Genomic DNA, 19268 nt, shown 5'->3' with positions numbered 1-19268 from the left:
AGCTGACCTCAGAAACTAGAAATACTTATTTCAGGCTTTGTCCCATTGGCCGATGTGGGCAGGAGTGGAAAGCACCTGCCAGGTGTTGCCATAAGATTGTCTCGGCCAAGAGGAAACTTCTACAAGCATTGTGGCTTAAGAGCAGCGCCTCCCAACCCTACCTTCAACCACAGCATGTGCTGAGCGCCCCCTGTGTGCGAAGCTCGGTAACGGGCAAATTAAGGCAGCGTTATTCTTTTCAGGGCGCTTACCCCTTCTATTGTCTTCATAACTCCCCTCCTGCAAACACCTCTTGTTGCCGTTTTACAAAAAATGAGAAAAACCGACTGAAAGGTTTGGGCCGTAGGAGGGGACACGTCCGTAGGTAACTAGCCCTGTGACCTTGAGCAAGTCGCTTGCCCAGCGGGAGGTGATGCTGAGGTTTCTTTCCGTTCGAATACTCAGCCCAATTCAAGGTCACGAGTGCTCAGCGGCCGCTAGAACTGGGTCCCGAAACATCAGCGCGTGATTCCCTACAGCCCTGGTTCCGAGAGGAGTAAGTGAGAGGTTCGAAGCGCGCGCCCCGCCTACCCGGCAGAGACCGGGACCCGGCCGGCGAGACGTAGGCGCCCGAGTTCCCGGCCGAGCTGAAACACGGTGTCCGGGAAGGGCTGCTCCGCCCCTCGCGAAGGCTTCCCTCCGCCAATCAGCACTTGAGGCCAGCCCGGCTCATCGCCGGAAGGAGCTGTTGCCCCGAGCAACTGCAACTTCCGGCTTTCGGAGTTTTGTGGCGGTAAAGGACATGAGTAAAGGCCGGGCGGAAGCCGTGGCGGGAGGTAAGGGCCGTGGGCGCCGGGAGACCTGGGAGAAGGGCGGGCAGGGGTCGGTTGAGGGAACCCCTACCCGCCTCGTCTCTCTCCGCAGCCTCCGGGATCCTGCTGAGGTACCTACAGGAGCAGAACCGGCCCTACAGCGCCCAGGACGTGTTCGGGAACCTGCAGCGGGAACACGGACTGGGCAAGGCGGTGAGGACCCTCTCCTGGGATTCCTCCCCTGGGACCCCTTGAATCAGCCTGGATTCCTCCCCTCCCGAGGCTGCCATTCTAGCCTTGGGCTTCCTAAGGCTCTTCGGGCGCTTCCCGCCTCATTGGTGACATTCCCCAGCCCGGCCCGAAGTCACTCCCCCGACTTCTCCGCCCCCTCCCCTCTGCCAGGCGGTGGTGAAGGCGCTGGACCAGCTGGCCCAACAAGGCAAGATCAAAGAGAAGATGTACGGCAAGCAGAAAATATACTTTGCTGACCAGGTGAGGGAAACGTGCAGATTAGCACGTGTGTGAGAGTCCGGCATTAGGTGAATCAGTCCCTGGTATGAACTCTCTTTGGGAGAATTGAAGCATCCTGTGAAATTCACCGGTCTTAGGCCCATAAAAGGGTCCCAGCCAGCCTTTAAGTCAAAGTATGGACCCCCTTTGCTGTCATCCAAACTTCACGAGATTTCCAGACTTGAAATATGATAGAGGACAGAAGATCCTGAGTTGTTGCTATCGAGATCCATTTATCCTTGGAAGTTCTTATTCCCAATCATCTAGATGAGAACCACCGTCTTCCAAATTATTTTCCTTCTGTCTCCACCCCCTTCCGTAAACACATGTGACATTAACTTTGTATCTCCAGCCCAGACCCCCCTCACCTGGATGCTTTTCAGGCCGTTCAGAATCAATATTGCCAAAGTAGAATGCCTCATCTCTCCCCTAAACTGGCTCCTCTTGTATTCTTCTCCCTTAATGGAATCACTCTTCACCCAGGCCAGAGACCGGGGAGTCATTCTTTTTTATTATTATTTGTTTATTTTGGCTGCATTGCGTCTTAGTTGCGGTGGGGGGGCTTAATTGCCCCCCGCCCACCCGCACGTGGGATCTTAGTTCCCTGACCAGGGATCGAACCCCCGTCCCCTGCATTGGAAGGCGGATTCTTTTTTTTTTTTTGAAGAAAATAAGTATATTTTATTCTTTTTTTTTTTAACCTTTATTGGGGTATAATTGCTTTACAATGGTGTGTTAGTTTCTGCCTTATAACAAAGTGAATCAGTTATACATATGTTCCCATATCTCTTCCCTCTTGCGTCTCCCTCCCTCCTACCCTCCCTATCCCACCCCTCCAGGGGGTCACAAAGCACCGAGCTGATCTCCCTGTGCTATGCGGCTGCTTCCCACTAGCTATCTACCTTATGTTTGGTAGTGTATATATGTCCATGGGAAGGAGGATTCTTAACCACTGGACCACCAGGGATGTTCCTGGAGTCATTCATTCATTCGTTTATTTATTTCTGCATTGGGTCTTCGTTGCTGCGTGCAGGCTTTCTCTAGTTGCGGCGAGTGGGGGCTACTCTTCGTTTCGGTGTGTGGGCTTCTCATTGCGGTGGCTTCTCTTGTTGCGGAGCACAGGCTCTAGGTGCGTGGACTTAAGTAGTTGCAGCACGTAGGCTCAGTAGTTGTGGCACGTGGGATCTTCCTGGACCAGGGATCAAACCTGTGTCCCCTGCATTGTTAGGCAGATTCTTAACCACTGCGCCACCAGGGAAGTCCCGGGGAATCATTCTTAACTTCCCTTATTTCACATGCCTAGTCAGCCATCAAGTCCAGTTGTTTTCCTCTTCTTGAATCCATCCTCTCCTTTTCCAGCTGCCACCACTGCTCTAGTTTAGGTGCTCCTCATCTACTGCAATATCCTTCTAACTCCTGCCCTCCTTAAACATATCTTAAACGTTGCAGCCAGAATAATCTATATACGTACAAATCTAGTCATGCCGTTTCCCTACTGAAAACTCTAGTGCTCCCTAGAACAGATAAAAGGCACTTGGAGACCTGGCCCCAGCCTGCCTCTAGCCTCTCCTGTCCCTGTTATTTCTCCATTCATCAATACTAGACCATTTAGATGTGTTTTACTCCTGTGGCCTTTGCTCATTGTCCTTCCTCTGCTCAGAGTTTTTGAGTCCCTTCTTTCTCTTTGCCCGGCTAACTCTTACCCATCCCTTAGGATTTCACACAGGGCATCACCTCCAGAAACCTTCCCTGAACGCTATGAGCTAACTGCCTTCTTCGGGCACTTACCTCTTTTGAGGCACACTCTATTGTAATTGTCTTTTCACTTGTCTCCCTCACAAAACTGAAGCTGTTCTGGGGCAGACCCCATTTCTCGTCTTCCTTTACTCAGTAACCCCACAGGATTTAACATCCACCATCAAGGCTAATTATCCCAAAATAGATTTCATTATATTACTGCTCTATTGAGGATCCCTTAAAGAAGTTGGCAGATTTTTTTTTTTTTTCTGTAAAGGGCCAGTTAATATTTTTATGCTTTGCAGGTTAGATGGTCTCTTGTCCCAGTTACACAACTGTCACTAGTACTCAAGTCTGCCACCGTACAGCAAAACCAGCCATGGACAATATGTAAGCAAGTGGATGTGGCTATGTTTCCATAAGTTTTTTTCAAAAACATGCATTTGGCAGGATTTGGCCTGCAGGCTGTAGTTTGCTGCCTCCTGCCCTAATGGTTTACCTCACCTGAATGTAGAGTCCAAACTGCCTGGGCTGGTATTCCCATCCTTTCCATTCTGCTTCCCATCACCACTGACAAGACCCCACTGAGCCCCAGCACAGGCCTTTTCTAGCTGCTGGTCTCACGCGAGAGGTTCCTCAGACTTCACTGGTATCCTTTATCTAAATACCTCCCACCATGCCTCTTCACCTGTCCAGATTCTTCCTATTGTGGAAACCCATAATTAGGTATCATCACCTTGAGAAGAATGTTCCTTTACTCCTTCAGCCCAGTGAGTGGTTTTGCCGGTAACCTGAAAGATATTTCTGTCCTGTTGTTCAGTATCCTGCACCTCAAAACCCCTTGAGGACGAGTATCAGGTTTCAACTTGTTCTTTTACAGCTTTTTGAGTGGACTGGTACTGAACTGACTGCTCGAAAGTACCCTCTCACTATCTTCCCAGGCCCAGGTTCGCGAGTGTGTATGAACGTGGCCTTCCCAAACGTGGGTTCCCTTCTTGCTTCTCCCATCAGCCTGCTTCTGTTTTTCCTTTTGTCTCTGGCAGGAACAATTTGACACGGCCAGTGATGCTGACCTCCAAGTCCTGGATGCCAAAATCGTGGCCCTCACTGCTAAGGTGCAGAGCTTGCAGCAGGGCTGCCGCCACATGGAGGCTGGTAGGACTGGGCAACCCCCAGAAGGAACCCCTAGTGTCAGGGTCAGTCCGAGGTCAGGAATTACCAAGTGAAGGGTTTGTTGACTGCAGTGTTGTCTTCTTGCAGCAAAGATCCCTTTGCTGGGTTGTCATAAGCATTACTTTAAAATCTATGTCTAACAACTAATGGCTTTTGAAGACAAGTGGGCAAGTCAGGCATTTGCCTTCCCTGCTGTGAGTACCAGTATACGGTTCCCACACTTCCCTTTACTCTGCTACTTTAACTGACTACAGCTAACAGTCTACTCAGACTCATTCCCCTCAACTATTTGTAGATGGGGAAGGAAAGAAAGCTAGAATAAACCGACAATTCTGTAAGCCTTAATCTCTCGTGAGGATTTCCAGAATATGGGACCCATTCTGGACCCTGTGTATAGAGCCCAGAGCAAGGTGGAGGCCTGGTCTCCTACCTCAGGGTAGCCAGTGACCTCTCCGGGGGATGTGGTTTTAGAGCTGAAGGAGTTAGCTAGTGCCCTGACCACAGCGGAGATGCAGAAAGAGATCCAGGAGTTAAAGAAGGAATGTGCTGGCTACACAGAGAGACTGAAGAACATCAAAGCGGCCACCAACCACGTGACTCCAGAAGAGAAAGAGCAGGTGGGTGGGGAGGGGGTGGGGAGCAGGGAGGGCTGCCTGTGCAGGTTCAAAGTGAGGAGGGTCGACCCCAGCGGCTGCTGTGGGGCTGAGGGGGTCAGAGGAACCTGTTTCCCTGTCTAGGTGTACAGAGAGAGGCAGAGGTACTGCAAGGAGTGGAGGAAGCGCAAGAGGATGGTAAGTGCGGGGGAACTCTAGGCAGGCCCTGGACAGCGGCAGCCACCGGGGGGGTATCATGGACCCCTCAGGCAAGCCGAGTACTGCCCATCTGAAAGGGGGCGGTTTTGTTTCTTGTCAGGCAACAGAGCTGTCTGATGCAATCCTTGAAGGATACCCCAAGAGCAAGAAGCAGTTTTTTGTAAGTGGTGTTATCCCTTCCTTGCTCCCCTGGGGCCTGCGTCCAGGGAGGTCTCATTCACTTGTCTTGCTGCCCCTCCACCGCAGGAGGAAGTTGGGATAGAGACAGATGAAGATTACAACCTCAAGCTCCCAGATCCCTGAGGCCCTCCGGCAGGCCTGGGAACACAGATGTCCTGGACTGGCTGCCTTGTTTAGGTCAGCTTTTTTGTTGTTCCTGCTGCTGTCCGCTTTTGGGCACACACCAAAGTACTGGGTGGAGCACTGGTGGCCCAGAGAGGATGGTTTCACTCATTTCGTCATCCACGTTTTGACTGCCTGAACTTAACAGTTAGTTAGATGGGGAACAATGCAAAAGGAAAGCATTTGGCAATATTTATTGTAATATAATTTGATATAAAAATATTTAATTTCCTCTGGATAATCAAACCTCCCAGATATCAAACCTGAGGAAGGCAAAAGAGAGCTTGGGGGACAAGGGCAGGGAGAGGCTACTATGCACAGCATTCAAGGAGCCCAGGGCCTCACCCAGGACTCTCCTGGGCTCTACACTCCAGGAGACCTTTAGAAAATCTTCTCTACCCACCTTCACCCCACCCTAAGTCCTGGGAGAAATTCAGGCAGCACTGAGGTGGTGGAGACCCAGATACACTTGACAGAAAGCCTGGGAGTGGTCTTGAGACCAGTTTTCCAAAATTGTAACTTCAGCAAAATTGCATTGTTGGTGTTTAGAAAAATTAAAAAATTTAATATGTAGTGTTGTGTCACATTTGACTTTGCTGTGCAGTGCTACTGCCTGTGGGGACACAGAGGACAGGAGTGGGTGAGGAGGTTGCTTCCCTCCACCACCCAGAGTAGGGGGCAAGGGCAGGAACCTGGCAGCCCTGCCCTGAGCTGGCCAGAGAAAGCTCTGGCCTCACCTTGGGCTGACCAGGCAGCCCTAGCCTAGGCATGAGGCCACCTTTCACCCTTCATGGCTGTGAGAGCGTTTTCCCTTCCTCCTTCCTTCCCATCCAACTACTGCCAAAGTGGCCAGACTCAGGCTAAAGGTTGCCAGAGAGACCAGAACAGGCAAACGGTAGTTACCAAACAGGAGCAGAAACCTGAGGCCTAGACAAAGGGAGAGGCCAGGAGCTTTCTAGGGTTCCCAGAGCAGACCCCATCCCGAGGACTTCCATGGGGAGGGGGAAAGACTAGGTAGGTTTGAGATCTATGGTCAGTATAATAAATTAATCAAAGCTTTCATAATAACCTTCCCCCCTCCCCAGCCCCACTGAAGATGGGGCTGAGGGGGAGGGGGGAGCTGGGGAGCCAAACACTGAGGAGAAAGCAGCTGACTGGTGTGCAGTGTCACAGTCCAATCTCATAAGCCCAGTGGCTCCACGGCCAAGTAGGAGACTCAAGGCCTCTTGTTGGCTGTTCTGCAGGTTCCAAGAGCTGGTCAGTAAAGCTGGTTCTTCAATTGATGTAGAACACCAATCACAATCTCCCGTAGGGTCTGGTAGGGGCAGCAGAGAAAGAGAGAGATCATGCTCACGGAGGGCACAGAGCTGCTCAGTGATGCCTGCCTGAACCAGGTGTGCTCTTTAGAGTACAGTTAAAACAAAAAACCTGGGAAGCACTGATGTCTACAGTTTGCAAATGCCCCCAAAACAGGAAGGAGTCAGTCAGGGATGGAGAGATGCATTACTATGTGATAAAGCAAATACAAAAAACGTTAATGGTAAACTTTGGAGGGGGGGGGGATATATGAGTGTTCATTATAAAATTCTCTCAATGCTGCAGTATGTTTACAGTGTTTCACAATAAAAATGTTGGGACATGCTTTCAGCTGAAAATATTTCCTCTAAGATCAGAAACAAGACAAGGATGCCCACTTTCACCACTTTTATTCAACATAGTTTTGGAAGCCCTAGCCATGGCAATCAGAGAAGAAGTAAAAGGAATCCAAATTGGAAAGGAAGAAGTAAAATATCACTGTTAGCAGATGACACAATACTAAACATGGAAAATCCTAAAGATGCCAGCAGAAAACTACTAGAGCTCAGCAATGCATTTGGTAAAGTTGCAGGGTATAAAATTAATGTACAGAAATCTCTTGCATTTAAGTATCAAAGAAAAATTAAGAAAACAGTCCCATTTACCATCACATTAAAAAGAATAAAATAAACCTACCTAAGAAGGTAAAAGACTTGTACTCTGACGGAAAGAAATTGAAGATGACACAGACAGAAAGATATACCATGTTCTTTGACTGGAAGAATCAATATTGTTACAATGACCATACTACCCGAGGCAATCTACAGATTCATTGCAGTCCCTGTCAAAATACCAATGGCATTTTTCACAGAACTAGAACAAATAATTTTAAAATTTGTATGGAAAGACAAAAGAACCCGAATAGGCAAAATAATCTTGAGAAAGAACAGAGCTGGAGGTATCATGCTCCCTGGCGTCAGACTATACTACAAAGCTACAGTAATCAAAACAGTATGGTGAGCTACCCTGGTGGCACAGTGGTTAAGAATCCGCCTTCCAATGCAGAGGACGCGGGTAAGATCTGGTCGGGGAACTAAGATCCCACATGCCACAGGGCAACTAAGCCCAAGCGCCATAACTGCTAAGCCCGTGAGCTTGAGCCCATGTGCTGCAATGAAGAAGAACCCGCATGCCGCAATGGACCCAGCGCAGCCAGAAAAACAAAAAACCACAATGAGATATCACCTCACGTCTGTGAGAATGGTGATCATCAAACACAAATAACAAATGTGGAGGAAAGGGGACCCTTGCACCCTGTTGGTGGGAATGTAAACTGGTGCAGCCACTGTGGAAAACAGTATGGAGGTTTCTCAAAAAACTAAAAACAGAGCTACCATATGATCCAGCAATTCCACTCCCAGGTATATATCCAAAAAAAATAGAAACACTAATTCGAAGATATGCAACCCAATGTTCCAGCAGCATTATTTACAACTGCCAAGATACGGAAGCAACCTAAGCATCCATCAACAGGTGAACGGATAAAGAAAATGTGCATATATATACAATGTAATACTACTCAGCCTTAAAAAAAAGAATGAAATAACGCCATCTGAAGCAACATGGATGGACCTAGAGATCATCACACTAAGCAAAGTAGATCAGAAAGAGAAAAACAAATACCATATGATATCACTTATATGTGGAATCTAAGTATGACACAAATCAACATCTCTACGAAACAGAAACAGACTCGCACAGAGAACAGCCTTGAGCCTGCAGGGGTGGGGGAGGTAGGGAAGGGAAGGAGTGGGAGTTTGGGATTAGCAGAGGCAAACTTCTGTATATAGGATGGATGCATAAACAGCAAGGTCCCACTGTAGAGCACAGGGAACTATATTCAATATCTCGTGAGAAACCATAATGGAAAAGAATATGAAAAAGATTATATGTATGTATAACTGAGTCACTTTCCTGTACAGCAGAAATTAACACAACATTGTAAATCAACTGTACTTTAATAAAATTTTTAAAAGTACCAAAAAAACCCTGCAAAAAACCAAGATGAATGGATAAAGAAGATGTGGTACACACACACACGCACACACAATGGAATACTCCTCAGCCAAAGAGAAAAATGAAATGTTGCCATCTGCAGCAGCATGGATGGACTTGGAGGGCGTTATGCTAAGTGAAGTAAGTCAGAGACAGATTCCACATATACGTGTATAACATTACTTATATGTGGAATCTAAATAAATACAAACTAGTCAATATAACAAAAAAGCAGCAGATTCACAGATACAGAGAACACACTAGTGGTTACCAGTGGGGGGTGGGGGAGTGGGAGGTACAAACTACTGGGTGTAAGGCTGCAAGGAGGTATTGTACAACATGGGGAATGTAGCCAATGTTTTTTGTAATAAGTGTAAATGGAGTGTAACTTTTAAAAATTACATTGAAAAAAATGTTGGGAAACAAAAACGTGAGAATCTCAGATACAAGTCAAGCCTCAGAAAAAGCAACCAGGCCTCAAAAATGGAAGACTCAGTGCAACCATTAACACACTCTCCATTACAAATAATAATTAGAAACCCCATGGAAAGCTACTTTAGTGGGCCTGGGGGTGGGGGCCAGGAATCTTTCCAAAAACCCCAAGTAAGTCTGCTGCAAGTGATCGGGGCTTACTTGCGGGGCGGCCGAGGAGGAATGCCTGAGGCTGCCATTACTTGCCACTATGTGGGTGAAACAAAGGCCAAGAGCTAGGCCTTGCATTAGTGAGTGCTCCAATCCTTCTTGCCAAATGAAACCTTAACAGGAAAAACTGGGCTAGAAAGCAAAGGGGGAAACAAGAATACTGAAAGTTGTAGAAATATCCTCAAGAAACCTAAAACCTGCTACCCGGTCTCTCTGAACAAACAACAGCTTAGGCCACTGTGCCTGAGGGAAGACCCCCAACCCCGTGGTCCACTGCTGCCCCATACCTGAGGCTTACAGTGCTCCTCAATCCAGCTGAAGACACAGGCCGACAGCTCCTGGAAGCTTGCCACGGAGATAGAGGCATTGAAGGACTGGAAGAGGGAGTCCATGATGCCTTGAAACACGTTGAACTTCACCTGGTCAGAGACCTGGTCCTCCCCCTCGTGGGGGTTGTCCTGGTGTGCCTTCACAATCTGCTCGTAGTTCCTGAGAGCGAACAGGCCAGGGCTAAGGGGCTGCAGCAGCTCCACCGGCCCCGGAAGAAGAATAGCGCTACCCTACGTACTCCCCTGGGAAGGAGATTCCCAGAGAGCCTTGGGGAGGTATTCAACATCAGCTAGATACTGCTTCCAGGTCAGCAGTGGTGACCCACCCTCTCCAGCCTTCCCTTCATTAATCCCACAGGCGTTTCCAGAGTATCTGCTACAGCTGGGATAGAGTCCTGCCTACCACATGAGAGAGTGAGAATATTATCTGATGTGGCCTTTGAACAAAGGGAAGGGCGTGAACTGAAGGGGCCTCAGAGTCCCCTCAGAACCAGAAGCCCTGGTTCCCCCAGCCCAGCACCCCCCTTACACTTTCATGATCTTTAGGGCCATGACGTCCTTGCGTAGCGTGGATACCTCCTCCTCCTGCTTTTTCTTCTCCTTGTGCAAAAACTGGATGTAGTCAATGGCTGGAGTGGGGGAGGGAAGAGGGGGTGGGCACAACCAGAAGGACCAAGCTGATTGTGTCTCCCCTTCCCCCAGACCCCACCTCTCCTGTTACAACCACCCCACCAGGGCCAGGCCAAAAGCGGCTCTGAGGCGCTAGCCTTCACAGCCCCCTTGGCTCCAAGCCCTCCAGTGCTCTCCTGGCCATACTTTTCTGCAGAACGATGGCCTTGCTGAGCTTTTGGGAGCCAATGGAGAAGTCCTGCTGCTGACAGGTGGGAACGATGGTCTGCAGGTCATCATAGCCTCTCTGTGGAGACAGCAGGGGACATGGGTTCCGGGGTTAAGGCAAATGAGCACAAAGTTTTTCTTCCATGATACCAAGTTCCATGCTCACTCACTCAAAGGGAGTGGGAAGGAGGGAGAAGTTCATGTCCAGGGCCTAGACTAGCTGCCCCCAAGCCTGCTTGGGACTGCCTGACGGGGTCGAGGCAGAGTGGATCTGAAGTGTGCAGCGCCCTCCTGCGCTGGCTGAGGTCCAGGCATCCCCAGTCACCTTGATGGCATCCCTCCTCTTCTGCTCAGCCTGAGTGTGTGCTCGCCGCCGCCGGTCCTTGTAAGACTCCTTGTAGGATTCCTGGTGGTAATCGCTGTCCTCGTCATCTACGCTCAGAGTTGGGGGCAGGAAGAGGTCATTCTGGGGCCCAGTGGGGCCCATCTAGCCCACTTTTCCCCAGCTGGGAAGAAGAACCTGGTACCCAGAGATGGCAGATAGATACAAGAACCTAATATCCCAGATGAGGTGAGAGATGGCAATACCCTGCTTCTAGCACTAGGGTTCCAGCGCCTCCACGTGGATGGCTGGAGCTGCCCTGTCTAGGAAAGATACTAAAATGAAGGCATATCTGGTTCCCCCGAGTGGGGGGGACGTTGCTGCCTACCTGTGTTGGGGACAGAAGAGGCACTGGTGGAACCGATGCTATTAGCTCTGGACACTACACTCCCCTTGCGGGTGCTTTCTACAAAAAGCCCTGGAAAAGAGAGGCCCCAATCACTAAGGGGTAGGATAGAGGGAGGGGCCCTGCTAGGAGCATAATGGCTTCCTGGGCCTTAAATACTGACCTCTCCCCTTCAACCCAAAAGCCAGCCATACTGGGTCACCTACTTCCTGTCGTGCCATTTCGCAGTGCTCCTGTCTCTAGTGTCTATTCTGCTCCACAGGCCTGTAGTGATACCTCCTGGCTCACAAAGTGGCATCGGGGCGTGATGATGGTGCGTGACCAACTGTCACTACTTCCATCACGTCTCTGCTCCAGGACACAGGGAACTAGGTGTCACCCTTGGATGCTTCCTGCCCCTGTCCTCCAGCTCCTCCTCCCTCGCTGCTCAGGCCCGCTCAGCTCAAGGGCAGTGGACTGTGCTCAGGTGTGGCTAGCAAGGCCACTTAAATCTATAGGGCTGAAATGGGAGTGTTCCTCCACAGCTGCAGACGGTGGGGGACGCACTCACCGGGGTCCAGGCTGTTGTCGCTGTACGCATACTCGACCTGCGGCACCAAGCAAGGGAGAAGCCCGTTCAGACCTCCGCCTCTGCGCGCGTGTACAAACACAAACACACACACACACACACACACACACACACACACACACACACCCCTGGGGTGCGCGGGCAGCCGCAGGATTCCCCCAGAGCCAAGAGTGACACACACACACACCCCTGGGGTGCGCGGGCAGCCGCAGGATTCCCCCAGAGCCAAGAGTGACACACACACACACCCCTGGGGTGCGCGGGCAGCCGCAGGATTCCCCCAGAGCCAAGAGTGGCTAGGCCGCGGGAGCGCCACCCCTCGCCAGGACCCCGTCCGCCCACTCCACACCCCCAGCCCTCCAACCCCGTCCCCTCACACCCGCGCGCACACGCCTCAGTTGTCTTCCCACCTTGGCACACGCGGGGTGAGAGCTGTCTTCTCTGCAGCCCCGGGGCCCGGAGAGCGGGAGTAGCTCTGGGGACTTCAGGGAGTCCCCTCGTCTTCCGGACCCCCTACGTGCACGAGCCCGACCCGCCCTCCCCTCGCCGGCGTGCGCGCCCACGGGGCTTGCCTTGACCCAGGGGTCCTCCGGAGAGGCGCCCGGCTCCGTCATCTCCGACCCACCGAACCGGAAACCTGCCCGCGGGCTGGCCCCCTGCGGCGAGGAAGCGGCGATGCGCGCCCACGTGACCCAAACCCACCAACCCGCGGCCCAGAGGCGGGGGGCGGGGCGAGGAGGCTGCGCATGCGCGACCCGGAAGACGCCGCCCCGCCCCCCTCCCCCCCGCCCCCCTCCCCCCCCCCCGCTGCGGCCGGTGGAGTGCTGGAGTCCGGCTTGGTGTCGGGGCTGATACCGGCGGTCTTGGGGCCGTCCTACTCGCCCGTCCCTGCTCTTCCTCAGGGCAGGCGTCCCAGCCGCCGCGACATGAAGCACATTCGGTGAAACGGGCTCCCCGCAAAAGGCTTGTACGCAGTGTCGCAGAGAGTTGCGCGCACTCGCACTGCCGAGGCCAGCCAGCTTCCGAGGACCGGGACGAATTTCCCGGACCTGCAGTCTTGGCCACCTCGTCCGACCCCTCCGGGGTGCAACCTCTGTGAGGCCAGAGGCCCCGCGTGGCTTGTAGGATGTTCCTGCAACGCCCAGCCCAAGTCTGGCAGGATAGTTGTGGAATTGACGCTTTCAAAGAGCCTGTTGGCCAAGTCATGCTACTTTGTAAGCTACGCAAACTGAGGTAACTACAAAGTCCAAAACGTATCCAAAAGCACACAGCTAGTCAGTGATAGGGCCAAGACTGGCCTCAGTCTGGCTAGCTTCAAAAGCCATGCTCTTAACCACTGCATTCCTGGCTTACAGCTCGGGCCTGGGCCCTGCACTTGTGGCTAAAGTGTCGCAAAGATACCCAAAGGCACTGGAGCAGGAAGTAAGCGCCATACAGGCAGCACCTAGCAACGTTCACCTTTAATTCTGCAACAAGCTTCAGTGTTTGCCCTGGCTCCAGCCCACCACGGGTGCCACAGGCCTGTGGGCAAAAGCGAGGACGGAACAACGCTAGGGGGCCTGCTCCCCCAAGAGCCACATTCTCAGTGTTGGCCAAACACTGGCAAGCTGGGTAGGCTTCCTGTGTCCAGCAGGCCCAGCCAGGCCCCGCCCAGCTTAGCACAGAGCCCTCTAGGCCCCAGCTACGGTGAGCTTCAAGGCCCCAATTCGCCATCATCACTGGATCTCTTGTCAGCTCCAGGGGTCAGTTTGGCCCCACAGAGAACTCATTGTCAGTCATGGGCCTGATGGTGCCTTGGAGATGCGCTTCTGCAGGAGGGCCCAGGCTTTCTCCACCTTTGGACAGGCCAGAATGTTGGGAAGAAAAGAGGACAGGGTCATACAAGCATCCACCAGAGACTCCCTCCCCACAAGCCAGCCTTTCCCTGGGCACCAACCTGGTGCTGGGTGACGTGTGGCTCCCACAAGGTGCTCAGCACCACGTGGCTCTGGTCCACAAGCTGCTGCCCACTCATCTGGCTCTGCAGCCGGCTTTGGGCCGCAGCCTCACTCAGGCCGTCCCTCTCCACAATGCGTCGTACAGCCTGGGCAGACAAGGCATTCATCAGCCCACCGGTTTAGAGCAGGATGCGGGCTACAGTGGGGATAGAGTGGGGGGTGGGATCCAGATACCTCAGTCTCAGGGATGACAACGGTCCACACCTCATGGACCATGTTCTGCCAGCCTGCTTCGAGCAGCATGGCGGCATCAATGACGCACACCTGCTTTCCTGTGGGGAGACCCCAGTCACTGCCAGCAGCCACCTTCTACCAGTCAGAGAGCCAAGGAAACACAGTCCCAGGGAAAGTGGCTGGTCTGATTTAGGGTGGGAACGCTCCCGAGGGAGCTTCTGCTTAGCTGTTCCCTTGGGCTGCTCACTCACCCTCAGCCATAGCCTGCTCCATTTCCTCTCTGGCCAGCTTTGCGATAACTGGCCACATAATGTCCGTGAGTATCTTCAGCTGCTTCTGAGGAAGGGAATGGAAGGGGTGGGCGGAGTTTACCCTCCCCCGGATGAGATGCAGCCAGCCCGAGGGAGGAGGCAGTTGGGAACAGCTGAGTGGAAACTGGCATTCTGGGCCAGACCAGAGAGGTCCACTGGGTCCCAACCTCTGGGTCTAGCAGCAGCTGCAGAGCCCTTGGAGAGGTGTGTGTTTACCTTGTTCCCAAACACCCGGCTGCCTAGGACCTTCCTGTTGATAATGCCATCTTTATGGAGAATATCTGGATGACAGAGACAGAAGATTGGGCAAGGAGGCCAGCCATCTCCTCACTTCAGGCCACCTCCAGCCCTCCCCAGTTATTACCTGTTCCAAAGGCTTTCACAACAGGCTGGTAGGCAGGACCACCCGGGGCATAGGCCCGGTGGCCCAGGTGGTCACTGTCGATAACATATGCCCCCAGGCCCTTCAGCCGCTGAGCTACTGAGCTCTTCCCAGAGCCACTGATGCCCGTCAGCCCAATCACGTAGAAACCTGGGGGGAGCTCTGGCCTCTTCTATGGGTAGATAAGAGGGAACCCCACAGTTACTAGGGTCCCCAGACTCAGGTTTGAGGCTGAACCCTTCAGTCTCTCCTCTCCAGCATTCCCAGCCCACCCATGCAGGGGAAGGGGTGGGAGGCAGGTGGGTTAGGCTTACATGTGGAGGCCGGAGCAGGTTTCCCAGCATTTGTTGGCGGAAGCTGGAGGAGCTGACTTTGTCCTCTTCGTTTTCCTTGTGGTTTAGGTCCTTCAGCAGCTGGATCTGGTACAAGGTGAGCTCCTCCAGGTCCTGAGGCAAAGGAAGAGTGAGGAGAGAGAAGGAGGGGTGAGATGAGGACAAATCTATCGCCTTATCCTCCCCCGCCTACCCAGGGGTAGAGCTTGCCTCGGAGGGCAAGCTGGGAAGTTCCTCCTTGCCTCTTCCCACCACCTTGAGCCCTCTCTTCCCTCCTCTGGGGTCATGTACTTCCAACAGCCCCCAGTGGCCTTCCCCATCCCCATCCACTCCCTCTGCCAGTCTCCCTCAGGGGTTACATTCTCAAGGCGGAAGCGGTTGACGGCCATCCCCCCACGATAGGTCTCCTCGCTGACCACCAGGAACTCCAGAGAGGGGTCAGAGCCAGCGGGCCCATAGGGGTCCAGCAGGGGGATGATATCAAAAGTCAAGGAGGGCTTGATGTCCACCAGGAACTCACTCAGATGTTCCACGCGTTCTGCGTAGGGTTGGAGCAGCTCAGGGAGCAACTTGCCTGGGGAAGGAGCCCAGAAGAACAGTGAGATCTTTTTACTGGGGAGGAAGAGTGTGGGCCAGTTTAGGGGAGAGCGTCCCTAAGCATCCTATCTCCAGAGGGGAGCTGGGCAGTAGTCTGTACGGGGGAGCTATGAGGAGGCAGCAGGCAAGCACAATAGAGCTACAAGGGCTGGCACGTGTGCAGAGAACTAGCAGTGCCAGAAGGCACCAGAGTCAGATGGAGAATTCCAAGAGCCAGAGAATTCCGCGAGGCTCCTCTGACCGCCTGTGGCACTGCTACCTACAACTTACTCATCCATTTATTCCCTGGGACTCAAACTTTAGGATTCATCACCTGGAGAATTTGTTTAAAAGTGCAGGTTCCTTGGCTACACATTTGGGGGATCCTGATTGAATGGTGACTGGACCACACACCTAGAAAGCTGCATTTATTCATTTAACAAAATTCCCTCCGTGCAAACTGAGTGCCAGGCACTGTGACATTTGGGAGTGGTGGGAAGTAACGGATGGCCCCACCCTTCCTCAATCTTGGCCTGTGGGGAGGGTAAGACTGCCCTAACTCGGTCTCTCTCACTCACTCTTCAACAGGTCTTTGTCTGCTACTCCCACCACAAGCTGCTCCTGAGCCAGGAGACACGCGACGCTGAGCAACACCTTGTGGGCATTGTGCAGGCGGTCAAACGTGCCACCCACAGCACCTCGCTGGTGGCCACGCACTGGCTGCTTGGCAGACCTGCCCACGGGGGAGGCTGGGCTGATGGTGGAGGGTAAGGGGACGTCCAGGGACCCCACGGGCAGAACTCCAGGCCCATAATCGGGGTATAGGAGCACCGAAGACAGTTGCGGACAACAGCTGTAACAACTGGTAGCATAACGCTCGAGCTGTTGCTTGGCTGGGTTGTACTGGCTTCCATCCAGGGTCTGGAAGTCGGTCAGCACCACTTCCGGCGGGTGGGCCAGGTTCTGGACTGAGCCGGTCAGGGGAGGGAGAAAGCTCTTGGTTCGGATATTGGTCAGCAGAATTCTAACGTCCAGGTGCCTGTGGACGTCGGCGCCAGCGTAGAGGTGCGTGATGAAATCGATAACTTCAAACGTGGCCTGCACGGGGCTGGACTGGGGCTGAGCCGGGCCGCCCAGGCACATGCCCGGTTGCAGGTGTACATAGAGCGTGTGATTCACGAGCCGGGCCGCCGAGGTCAGAATGGGGGCCAGGCGAGGGGCCAGGGAGGTCAGCGGCGTTGTCAACACCAGGAGGCCCGACCGGAATACGGCCATGCTGCCCAGGCCTGCGGACAGTCAGGGAGACGAGGCGAAGGTTACTGAGTGGTATGTGTCTGAGGCCGAAGACTGTAGGAGGACTCGGACCCAAGAGAGGGAGACCTGGAGCAGGGATGGCGTTCCCAGTGCGGATCGAGAGGAACCCGGGGGAGGGTACGGGACCTGGCAAACGGCGCCTCGGGGCTGTGCTCTAAATCTCGGTTTTATCATTTCTCAGACGGAGCGGTGAATTCGCTGAATTGCATCGAAATCCCGGGAGGGGAAAACTCGGCAGGAGCCCCTGAGTCATAAGGCTGGGGATCCAGAAATCCTGGGCGCTCTTGCTGAGCGACACCAGGATCTTCAAGGAATCGGAGGAGAGTACGAAAAAGGGACGCTTAGGCTCGGGTCCTACTTACTGAGACCTCCGGGCCTTGGTTCCGCTTGCACCACCGCGAAGGCTTCCCCAGCCGCGACCAGTTAACATTAGTTCCGGTGCTGCGACTCCGAGCTACGGAACCTGAGAAAGGCCAAACATCTCAACTTTGGTTCGGCGAGGGATTCTCGCGAGATTTCTTATGGGGTGGGGCACCTGCATTGATAAGGAGCCGAGCTCGGGGGTTTGGGAGATACGGGGAAAGTTATTTCCAAAACCCAACCTCACGAGACTTGGGTCGAGTAGGTCAAGGCGGACTTGAAAGCCCGTTTCACACGGGTGCCCTTCAGACTCTGAGAGAAGAGGTTGGCTCAGCCATGTCCCTCAGGAGACAGCGGCAAAGGCGGAACTAACACCTGGCTTTCCTGCGTAAATCGCGGGGACGGAGGTGGGGGGGTCGTAGGGTAGCACTTGAATGAGGTTTCGGCGTCCCCAGAGCCCTCCTGGCACCCTCCCAGTCTGAGGATCTTCATGTGGGAGGTCACAGGACAATGTACAAGCCCCCATTTCACAGATGGAAAAATTGACGCCCTGTGTGTTCCAGGGACATCTGGGGAGGTAAGGACAGAGGCCATGTGTCGTGGCTCCCGTGCAGTGCTCTCCACATCACCCAGAACCAGTGATATGACAGTTTTTTACGGAGAGAGGGGAGGAGGAGGAGGAGAGCTCTGCGTGTGAGCTCAGTAGAGCCGCCAGAGAATGGTCCCTATGGACGGGAGAAAAGGGGGCGGCGGGGGTGGGGGGGAGAGGGGTGGGACTTAGTGCCGAGGGTTTACCGTGAAGCTAATGAGTGCGGGAGAGGCTGGAACTGGAAATCTCCGTGGGAGGACAAAGCCAGGTTGCCATCAGGAAACATTTCGGGTAAACTATTCAGGACGATCTAAAAAGGGAGGGAAGCCAATCTCCAGGATTCCACTACAGTAACGTGTTGTAGTTTATTTTCCCAAACTAAATAAATGCTCACTTTCATACTTAATTTTGTGGGTTTTGTATTCCTAAAGAGGTCTCCCAAAGCGTATAAGCCTCTGGCCCCAGAGAACCTGCATTTGGTCCTGGAGTCAAGGATGGAAGAGTTTTAGTGCCACAAAGGCCTTGAGACCAGGATTCTTGCAAACACATCTTAAGTTGGGTTTTAAAGAGAGGACCAGTTGAAGAAGCAAATCGCAAAGACGGTCAGGAAATTCCCTGAAACATCTGGACACACAGTCTCACATGCCTACTTAGACATTGTTGGAGGAGGTTATCTGGATGACGTGACTGCCAGTTGACCAGTTGCCAGCTGGACACAGGCAGTCAGAGGCTGCTCACCCCTCCCGTGTCCTTGGAATGTAGTCTGCCCACGACTCCCACAGTGGGAGCTGTTTCAAGGACGCAGACTTGAGAGGGCAATGTGTTGTTGCGACCAACTGGATGAATTACATGACTGAACCCAGTTAAGGCCTCTGTAGAAACTTGAAGATTCTGGTGTGCAGGTGCAGAGATCTACTCTTCTAGCACTGCCCAGGACAAGCCTCGTATGTAAGTTCCCTTGCTTATTAAACCTGCCACCTACCAATCTGGAGTGGCTGTCTCTTTCTTCAGTCTCTCTTTGCCCTCTGTGTATGGGGCCAGTTTACAAATCAACATTGGCAAGCCTGCCAGGAGACCGAAGAAATGGGCCTTGGGAAAGAGGCACCTGCATGGGAAATCTTGGGAAACGCAGGCTGGTCTAACGTGCCTGTTTGAGGAACTGTGCCGGGTGCACCGTGGCTAAGATGGGAGATGAATGTCTGCAGGGTGGGCAGGTCGCTGGCCACTGATGCCTAACTAGAGGCTGAAACTCAAGTTGAAAAGCTGGAAGAAGAGCTGAGGTTAGAGAAGGACGTGCATTGTCCACTGTTCTGCTCACTTCGGGGCTGGCAGGCGGGGTGGGGGAGTGGGATGATAAGTTGGAGACATTACTGTGCGGTTTACAAAGCTAGGAGCTCGAGAGCTGCCTCAAAT

General features: G+C 53.0%; 3 protein-coding genes across 10 annotated transcripts; 1 reads left to right on the top strand and 2 right to left on the bottom strand.

Annotated features, from left to right (window-relative positions):
• The first annotated feature begins 671 nt into the window (after nucleotides 1–671).
• Nucleotides 672–5405, top strand: PSMC3IP (PSMC3 interacting protein). 4 transcript variants are annotated; one of them, XM_079905637.1, is made up of 8 exons: nucleotides 672–815; nucleotides 904–1004; nucleotides 1194–1283; nucleotides 4082–4193; nucleotides 4683–4828; nucleotides 4949–5002; nucleotides 5124–5183; nucleotides 5270–5405. In XM_079905637.1, exons 1-8 carry the CDS (start codon nucleotides 782–784, stop codon nucleotides 5324–5326), a joined length of 654 nt encoding a protein of 217 aa, XP_079761763.1. In that variant the 5' UTR covers nucleotides 672–781; the 3' UTR covers nucleotides 5327–5405. The 4 variants fall into 4 exon arrangements, with proteins under 4 accessions (XP_079761763.1, XP_079761764.1, XP_079761765.1 ...); XM_079905638.1 differs by lacking the exon at nucleotides 4949–5002; XM_079905639.1 differs by lacking the exon at nucleotides 5124–5183 and having other exon boundaries at nucleotides 5270–5387.
• Nucleotides 5406–5541: 136 nt separating this feature from the next.
• Nucleotides 5542–12494, bottom strand: MLX (MAX dimerization protein MLX; the record flags this gene model as incomplete). Of its 4 annotated transcripts, none has more annotated exons than XM_079905635.1 (8): nucleotides 5542–6680; nucleotides 9646–9847; nucleotides 10217–10316; nucleotides 10504–10603; nucleotides 10850–10956; nucleotides 11235–11324; nucleotides 11803–11839; nucleotides 12393–12494. In XM_079905635.1, the coding sequence occupies 8 exons, from the start codon at nucleotides 12432–12434 to the stop codon at nucleotides 6624–6626; spliced, it is 735 nt and encodes a 244-aa protein (XP_079761761.1). In that variant the 3' UTR covers nucleotides 5542–6623. The 4 variants fall into 4 exon arrangements, with proteins under 4 accessions (XP_079761761.1, XP_079761758.1, XP_079761760.1 ...); XM_079905632.1 differs by having other exon boundaries at nucleotides 12231–12434; XM_079905634.1 differs by lacking the exon at nucleotides 11235–11324 and having other exon boundaries at nucleotides 12393–12462.
• A 202-nt stretch (nucleotides 12495–12696) lies between these two features.
• COASY (Coenzyme A synthase) lies at nucleotides 12697–17350 on the bottom strand. Of its 2 annotated transcripts, XM_079905885.1 has the most exons (10): nucleotides 17269–17350; nucleotides 16171–16878; nucleotides 15376–15590; nucleotides 14999–15130; nucleotides 14667–14856; nucleotides 14519–14583; nucleotides 14243–14327; nucleotides 13992–14089; nucleotides 13757–13903; nucleotides 12697–13655 (listed from the first exon to the last, which is right to left on the bottom strand). In XM_079905885.1, exons 2-10 carry the CDS (start codon nucleotides 16865–16867, stop codon nucleotides 13596–13598), a joined length of 1689 nt encoding a protein of 562 aa, XP_079762011.1. In that variant the 5' UTR covers nucleotides 16868–16878; nucleotides 17269–17350; the 3' UTR covers nucleotides 12697–13595. The 2 variants fall into 2 exon arrangements, with proteins under 2 accessions (XP_079762011.1, XP_079762012.1); XM_079905886.1 differs by lacking the exons at nucleotides 14243–14327; nucleotides 14519–14583.
• Between the last annotated feature and the right edge of the window lie 1918 nt (nucleotides 17351–19268).

The sequence above is a fragment of the Stenella coeruleoalba genome (assembly GCF_951394435.1).
Source record: "Stenella coeruleoalba genome assembly, chromosome: 19".
Classification (NCBI taxonomy): domain Eukaryota; kingdom Metazoa; phylum Chordata; class Mammalia; order Artiodactyla; family Delphinidae; genus Stenella; species Stenella coeruleoalba.
Note: the sequence above shows the minus strand (reverse complement) of the source record. Positions and strands in the feature narration are given on the sequence as shown.